At 64.2% G+C, this 8,391-nt stretch overlaps 1 protein-coding gene across 1 annotated transcript in view; it reads left to right on the top strand.

The window, feature by feature from the left end:
* Positions 1 to 408: 408 nt before the first annotated feature.
* Positions 409 to 8,391, top strand: part of SRCIN1 (SRC kinase signaling inhibitor 1) — a 44,084-nt gene continuing 36,101 nt past the window's right edge. Inside the window, exon 1 of the mRNA XM_082010789.1 lies at positions 409 to 692. Within this exon, the coding sequence (XP_081866915.1) occupies positions 432 to 692 (261 nt within the window). The 5' untranslated portion in view covers positions 409 to 431. The remainder of the gene's footprint in view (positions 693 to 8,391) is intronic.

Here is an 8,391-nt window from a genome sequence, read left to right as displayed (position 1 = left end):
GTCCCTGTCTGTCTGTGCTGGGGGCGGTGCCCGGCTCCCGTGTCTTGTCTGTGCCGTTTTAATGACCCAACGCTGTTTTATTCCTGTTTCGGTCTGAACGTCGTGGTGTCGGTGGCATGCCAGCCCCTCCATCCCTCCTGCCGCCCCCGGCCCCATCCACCCGCTGCCACCGCCAGCCCCGGGGGCAGGAACGCCGCTGCCATCGCGGGGGGACAAACCCTGCACCCACCAACCCGCTGGCTGTGTCCCTGGAAGGGATGACCCAGCTCCCAGCTAGGCTCAGCTGTCACTTCTAGCTTAAAATCCCCTCCCCGTCCCCAGAGCTTAGCACCCCACCTCTGCCCCACAGCAGTGGGGCCGCCCCAGGTCCAGCCCTGACCCCGCTCTGCTCTCCCCCCCACCGTGCAGATCCCGAAAGGACGAGCACCCACATGATCTCGGCGGACGATGCCGAGTACCCACGGGAATACCGGACCTTGGGCAACGGCACCCGGCGCTTCTCCAACGTAGGGCTGGTGCACACCTCGGAGCGCCGGCACACCGTCATCGCCGCCCAGAGCCTGGAGGCCCTCACCGGGCTCCAGAAGTCGGAGATGGAGCGCAAGCGGGACGCCTTCATGGACCACCTGAAGAACAAGTACCCGCAGCACGCGCTGGCACTCCGGGGGCAGCAGGAGCGCATGCGGGACCAGGTAAGGGGCGTCTTCTCGGGGTGGGGGGGGGACAGGGACCCCAGCTCTCCCTTTGGGGCTGTCCGGAGGAGAAGGGGCTCACCAGGGGCTCAGATGGCGCACGAGATGGGTAGCCGCTTGCAGTGGCCCCGGAGGGGAGCAGCCCCCAGCCCGGGGGGGAGCACCCCTCTCTCTCCAGAGGGCTGGGGGGTCCCAGGCAGATTTATCCTGCCGTACGGGTGGATTCGATCCCACGGGCTGTTGGCAGCTGTGGGGAGGAGAGGGATATTTCTCCATACAGAGGTCATGCAGAGGGGTGGGTGTGATGGCCACGGGGGGCAGCTGGCACTCGGATTTGACCCACGGAAGGGTGACACCCAGCCCAGGTCTCTGTGGGTTTCGGCTGGACTGCAAACCCCAACCTCTCCGGGGAAGGGGCAGCTTGACCCGTGGGCCGGTGTCGGCAAACCCTGCTGCGTGCCGGGCGCTGCACGGCCCCGCAAGCCTCTGCCAGGCTCCCCACGTCTCTGCAGCCCCCCAGCTCGGAAGCAGGCGCCTTAGCGCGCATGATACGAAAGGTCTGAGTGAGGAGTTTGCCCAGGCAAAGCTTCGCCCCGGCCCTCACCCCTAGCCCGGCTGCAGCTCTGCGGCGCCGCACCGCGCCAGCCCGCGGTGCCCCGGCACAGCCCATCCCCGGGTGTCTGTGCCGGGGAGTGAGGGTTTAGCATTAATCGTTGTTTGGGCAGGTGGTTGCTTAAATCCCAGCCCGGCCGCCGAGCCCCCGCGCTCTCCTCTGTGCTATGGACTCCCCCAGACTGAGGACGTTGGTGCAAAACGGCAGCCAGCCCCGACCCGAGCGGCGCAGGCGCCGGGACGGGGATGCTCTCTGAGCCGGGGGGTTCGGTGCAGCTCCTGGTGCAGGTATCTCCCCCCGGCTGCCCGGCGAGGTGCCAGGGAGGCCGGTGAGCTCGGGGGGCTGCGGGGCGGGACGAGCAGAGGCAGCGAGGGGCCGTGGCTCTGCCCCGGCACCGCTGCAAGGGGCACCGGGGGTTTGGTACCCACGTCCGTGTGGGGATGTCCCTTGGTTGTGTTCCCCGGGGGGCTTGATCCTCCCCCAGGGACCAGCTGGTCCTCGGAGCAGGACGGCGGGTGACGCGCCTGGGCATCCTCACGGGGGCTAAATGGTCCCTGGGGACAATACCCATCCCGTGCGGCCAGGGGTGCCCCCCCGGCCGGGCAGCACCCCAGGGTGCTGGGGAGCCCAGACCTCTCCTCCTCCGGGTAACAGTGATGCCCCAGCCCTGGGGCTGTCGGGGCAGCAATAAATCCCCACCTAAACCGGCACGTTTATAAAAAGGCACAGGGGAGGGTAAGCGCGGAGCAGCTGGAGGAAGCGACTGGGAGGAAATCTTATATCATCTCCAACTAGATGCCTCCCGGAGGGACGGAGGCGGCGGCTCCCAGACCTAGCGCGGCAGAAAGAAATGCAGCTTTGTAAAGAAAACCGGCAGGGCCCCGGCATGCCGCCCGCGCCGAGGCAGCCGCAGCGGCATCGCTGCCTCCTCCAAGCTGCCGCTCGCCTTGCACCCTCCCTCGCCCGGCCAGGCTGCTTCGGGGAGCACCGGGGGGGGTCCCCGCCCCGCAGCCCCTCTCCTTGCAAAAAGGCTGTGGCTGGATGCGAAGGGGAGCAGCCAAATCGGGGAGGGGGGCTGCGGTGATTTGCACCAGCCGAGCATCCAGATTTTTGCCTAAGGGCTAATTATTGATGGCAGCTTTGCCGTCCCCGTCAGCCCGAGCGGGGCTGGGCGCCGCGCGCGGTGCACGGTCCGTATCCGCGCGGCCGCCTGCGAGAGGGAGCAGTGACATTTCTAGCCGCAGAGTGATATTTCTCAGTAAATAACCAGGAATCTTTCCCTTAATATGATAACGATTTAAGGACTTTTTTTTTTTTTTGTCATAAGCAGCAGCTATACAAAAATCCAGCTCCCGTTGACACGGGGTCTGATAAGCTTTGGAGGATTTTTATAAGGTGAAAGATGATCTGGATTTTCTGAACCCCCTCGCTCGGGGTTGGGGGTGCCCAGTGGAACCGGGGGGGTCCAGGCATCTATTGGCACTGGTCAAACCCAGCCTGTTTCTTTGGGGCTGGGTTGCAGAGGGGTGAGGGTCACCTGCGTGGCCGTGCAGGGCCACGGCCCTGGGCTGGCTCCGTCCCTCCCTGGGCAGGGTGCTGGCCAGGGGCATAGCTCCATCCATCGGCCCAGCCACAAGCATCACCGATTTGCAACTGGTGGGGAAAGAAAATACCCCCCCCAATGGTATTTTTCTTTTTTTTTTTTTTTTCTTCTTTTTTCTTCATTTTCCCTGCGGGCGGTAAATAATAACAGGGAGAAAATGAAACTAGAAACATTGGAAACCCCGGGTGCCAACCTTTAAATGACATTGGGATACAGCACTCTGGGCCTGCCTGAAACATTTGAAACTTGCTTTGCTATTCTAGGGGAGCCTGGCAGGTATTTCAGATCACAGGCTTTTTTTTTTTTTTTTTTTAAATTACGTATGAGAGAGTTTACAAAATCAGAGGTGAATAGAAACATTTCATAAATGTCAGCATCCCTTTCAGCGTGGCAAAGCCCACAGCAAAACGCCATTGTACTCATGCATAGGAATTGGAAAGTGAGCGCAATATTAATTTTAATCGTACGTATATATAATGGAACAGGAAAAAAAACCCAGGCAAATAATTGTACCAACACCCAGCAGACCGCTAGCAAATCTGCGGAGAAGTCCAAGGCGGCCACTAGCTAATTTAAAACCCAGATGGGAGAATGTGTTAAATGGGCACGTTAACAATAGGAGAATGGGAATGGGGACGAGATGGCTGATGGAGCACGTTTGGGTCTGCATTCGGGGTAAATCCTGCCCCGGGAGGAGTAAATCCAGCAGGAGAAGGACGGTGTGGCCGGGTTTCTCATCTCCCTGCGCATCGATGCTCTGGGACATGCGATTCGGCCAGGGCCACCCCCACGGTGCGCAATGCTGAACGTTTAGAAAGTTAGGAACGCTTAGAAAAAGAGTAATATGATGGTTTAAGGGAGTGAGCTCCTCGCCCCTCCCTGTTTCTCACTAATATCCACATTGCTTTTAGATGTGCTTTCCAGCACGGGGCTCAGAGGGTGCGTACCAACGGGGAATGTGTGTTTTTACACAGAAAAATTATAAATCCCAGAAAATAAGGGATTACAAACCCTCCCTTGCTCGTAACCAGTTAAATGCATGTATGCCAGCTGTATCGCAATTAAGCCCTGTCTGCTCGGGTGCCTTGCAGCTCATAAGCTGCAGCATGGGGTTAAATACCGCAGCGGAGCTGGAGCAGAAACATGCCTCTTTCAGGTCTAAATAAAAGTGTATAAAAGCTTGGATTTGAGCTTGTCCAGTTCTGCTGCAGGGGAAAAAAAAAAAAAAAAAGAAAAGGCAAAGGCTCGAGCTGAGCGTGAACGTGCCGGTGGCTGCCTGACAGCAGCAGATTTGCAGCTGCCCAGAATAAATCCAACTTTGGAATAAATAAATAACAGCCAGCGCAGATGCACGTACCCGCGAAGCTGGGCCCGGCCTCGCCGAGAGCCCCTAAAGCATCGCTGCTGGGTGCGTTGGTGTTGCGTAGGGCAGGAGCAATGCTACAGGCAGGGGTGCAGGCAGGGGTGCAGGCAGGCTGGGGAGGTGCCGGTTTGCTGCAGCTGGCTTTGTGCCTCAGTTTCCCCGAACAAAGTGGGGGTGTCGGCTGCCTCCCTCCTCTGCGGCAGGGTGTGCGGCCACCCCGGGGGGCTGCAATTCGGGGATGGGGGTTTGTGCGGCCAGGTCCGCGGGCAGCGCGGGGGGCTCTCCCAGCCGGCGCGGATTTTTGCGCGTGTTGCTGCCAACAGTGCTTCCGTAGCGGGGCCGGCTCCGCAGCGCCGGCCTCGGGCCTGGTGCGCAGCGGGGGCCGGGGGGCAGGCGGGGCGCCCGGGCCCGGCCCCCCGGGGCTGCTGCAGCCCCCGCTCCTGCCCGCAGATGCTCGGACCCAGCTCCCGCTGATTAAAAAGAATATTAAAAAATCCCGGTGATTTTTATCAGCCCGGTCGAGCCTTTCGGGGGGCGCGTGCTGATGCATTTCTGCAGCACCCCCGGGGGTCGCGGGGAGCCGGGGGGACCGGCGAGGACCGGGTGGGCAGCCTGGGCGCTCTGCACGAGATGGCGCCGGGGTCGCGGAGCTCCCGCACGGGCTGCAAAGCCCCCGAGGGTGCTGGGGAGGGGTGGGGGGAGCCCGGCGGCACCCTGTGCTGCAGCAGTGTCTTATGGGGGGTGGGTGGGGGGTGCATGGGCGGGTGTGCACGCACAGTGCAGCCGCCCCACAGCCTCTCCGGAGCCCCCCTCCCATGGCCCTGCCACAGAGCACGGGGAACTGCTGCAGGGCTGGCGGGCCTGGGCTGCCTGTCAGACCCCGCGCCCCCAGCACCAGCCCTGCCCCACAGCACCCCGAATTCCCCCAGCACCGCCGTTCCCCGGCGCCCCCCGCCCCGCCGGGAGCGCGCGCCCCCGCCTGGCGGGCCGGCGCAGCGCGGCGGCAGGTGGAGTCGCGGTTGCCATGGCGACCGCGCCCCTATCAGGGCGGGCGCGCGGGGCCGGCGGCGGCCGCAGCGGCGGGAGGTGGCGGCTCCGCTCCGCGCCGCGCGCAGCGGCCCCGGCCCCGCCCGCCCCCCCGGCCCGTGCTGCCGCGCCGAGCCGAGCCGAGCCGAGCCGAGCCGAGCCGAGCCGAGCCGGGCTCGTCGGCGCTGCGGATCCCGGGCCGGGCTCACCTGCCGCAGGTACCGGGGCGAGCGGGGTCCGGCGGGGCGGAGCAGCGCGCAGCCCTCCGGGGGGTGCGGGTCCGGCGTCGCGGTCCCCTCCTGTATCCCGGTGTCCACTCTCCTCTACTGCGATCCCCCGACCTCCCCTTCCTCAGATATGCCGGTGTCGCCCCCATCCATCCCCAAACAGCCCGCTCCCCCACCCCGAGATCCCGGTCCCCCTCTCCCACCCCCATCGCCAACCGCTGCCCCCGATCGTGCCTTTCCCCTGGCAGCGGTGCTCAGCCCCCCCTTTCCCTCCAGCCCCCGATGTTCCCCTTTTCTGAGGGTCCCCCCCCACTCCCAGGCTCGCTTGTGGGTGCCATCGTCCCTGCGTTGCCCTTTGGTGCAGCAGCTGGGGGGGCTCACCCAGCTCCCCCCGGCTGCACATGGGGCCACGTAAAGCCCCCGATGGTGCCCGTGCCAGCCCCACTGTGCAGCCCCCGTCTTCTCAGGGCAGCCCCGCATCATCACCCGTGTCCCTGTCCCTCTGCAGGGGACACTGCTCCCCCCCTCCCCGTCTTGGGCCATGGAGAGGGGCAGATGGTGGCCTGGGCATGCAGCATTCCCGCACCATGCTGGGGGCTCGTCTTGCCTCCGGCTCGCTTGGCCGAGCATCCTTCCTGCGGCGGCCCCGCCGGCACTGTGAGCACCCCCCGGGTGTGCGCCCAGCCTGGCCCACCTCGCTCCAGCCCCCCGAGAGGCGGTGGAGCTGGGCACGCGGAGAGGTGCCCGTGGCCTTGGCGTGGGGTGTCTTGTCCTCGTGGGGCGCCTGGCATGACTGGGGGTGCACAGGCAGGGCATGCGGTACCTGGGCACTCTGCTTTTGCAAAACCGGTGGTGCTGGCGGCTTGCGAACGCTGCCCGCAGTGAACCGGTTGGCGGGAGCTCGCTGGGGCAGCGGGAGCGAGAAGTGGGGCGCTTTGCTGCTCTTCCCGGGGTCTGATCCCGGTCTCCAGAGGCGGAGTGCGTTGTGAACCGTTGCAAACTGCTGTAATGGTGGAGGAGAGCGTGCGTGGCTGCCGGGAGTAACATGAACGAGCGTGTGTGTGTGTCCCTATGGCTGCAGCCAGAGCTGTCTCTATTGATTCTCTTGTTTTTCCCCTACTGGGAGCAATTCCTGGCTCATTAAGAGAGACCTGGCCCAGTTTGGCTGAGAATCAGGTCCCTGGGAGTTGGGAGTCATGGAAAGGTCTGTGGGTCACCCCACTTCTTGGGCTTTATGCATAGAGGAGGGAAGAGGTGGCTCTTGAAGTCCCTGAGAAGTGGGCAATAAATACGGCCGCACCGGTGACGGCGATGGCGGCCCTGGGCAGGGCATTAATGAGCCCGTGGTATAGTCCAGCAGGGAGATACCCAGCGGGAATCGGATCCGACTCACTCCCCGCGGCAGGTGGGATGCGCCCGGTGAGCTCCCTCGGCGCGCTTGGGCTCCCAGCACTCCCCCGTCCCTCGCCGCGGTTCACGGGAGCGCGGTGCCGGCACTGCCAGCCTGGAAGGGGCGTGCGTATTCCTGCCTCTCCGGTACACACGGACGCGACGACGTGAACGCGTGCATCTGTCCCTGCCCCACTGCCCAAAGTTTCCTGCTGTTCCTAAGGCAAATTTGGCTCCTTCCGCCTCGGGGGTCCTTGCGAGACAGCCTTGGGCTGCTGCCTCCCCCGGTGTCACGGTGCTGGGCTGGCGCTGAGCGGGGTTAGGGGAGAGAACGCCAAAAAGCTGCGGCAGTCAGAAAGGCAGCTCTCCCGTCCCCGCTGCTGATGCAGACCTGGCTCCGGCGGTGCTGGCGGCGGTGCTGGTGGCGGTGCTGGCAGCGGTAGGCAGCGAGCGGAGAAGAACAGATCGGTCTCCACCAGCGGCCGTGTCGGTGCCCTCTGCCCCCCCCCAGCTTTGCTGCTGGCTGGGCAGGGTGGGGCCAGCACCCTCCGCTGCACCCCGTGGTGCTGGTACCCCCGGCACCCTGCGGCGCGAGGCAGGTCTCGCGGCGTGGGGCGACGGGGCTGCTGTAGCCCCACGGGGAGATGGGTGCCGTGCTGCAGGTCCTAGAGGTCCAGGGGACCCTGCGGAGGACCCGGCCCCCCGCGCCCTTCTCAGGGATTTGCCTGCAGGGATGAGCTTCCCTGGGTTTGCAGGCACCTGATGGAGGTCACCCCAAAACTGCCGGGGGTCGGATCCTGGTGCTGTCCCTGGCAGGTCCCCAGCTGTGTACAATGGATGGAAGCTTGCTGCCTGCTTGCTGCCTGCTTGCTGCCTGCTTGGTGCCGGGTTTACCTTGCATGTCCCCATTGTGTTGGTCCACCTACGCCGTGCCGTTGCCATAGCTACTCTGCAATCCGATCTGCCCAACTTCTGCCTGGTTTCCCTGCCTTCCCCCCAAAAAACCTTTGGCCCCGCTCCCTGGCCGCCCTCCCCACGCCCCGGGAGCGGGTGGAGGAGCCCTCGGCCCCTGTGCTGGGGGTGCTCCTGCCGGGGCAGGGGCCGGGCAGCGACGGGGCAGAGGACCCCCTCCATCACGAGCAGGCTGGGAATGTGCTGAGCACCAAGCCCGGACCCCGGGGAACCTGCAGCACAAAAGGCGACCCTGACCTTGGACGAGGAGGCCGCAGAAGGGTGATTTTAGAGCCCAAGCAGGCGGTTGTGTGGCTGATCCTCAGCAGAGTGTTTGTCCCGATGCAGCGTCGCTGCTTGGGCTGCGTTGTGTAAGAGACATTGCCGATGCGCTTTGTATTGGCACCGGGAAAGGAGGGGGCTTGGGAATGGGTCAGGAGCACAAACCCACCCATGTCCAAGGGCATTTGTGCTCTAACACCCCCCGGGCTGCCTCCGAGACCCGGCCTTGTAGGTCAAGGCTCTAA

The sequence above is a fragment of the Phaethon aethereus genome (genome assembly GCF_964289735.1).
Source record: "Phaethon aethereus genome assembly, chromosome: 25".
Classification (NCBI taxonomy): domain Eukaryota; kingdom Metazoa; phylum Chordata; class Aves; order Phaethontiformes; family Phaethontidae; genus Phaethon; species Phaethon aethereus.
This window is presented reverse-complemented; position numbering and strand designations above follow the sequence as displayed.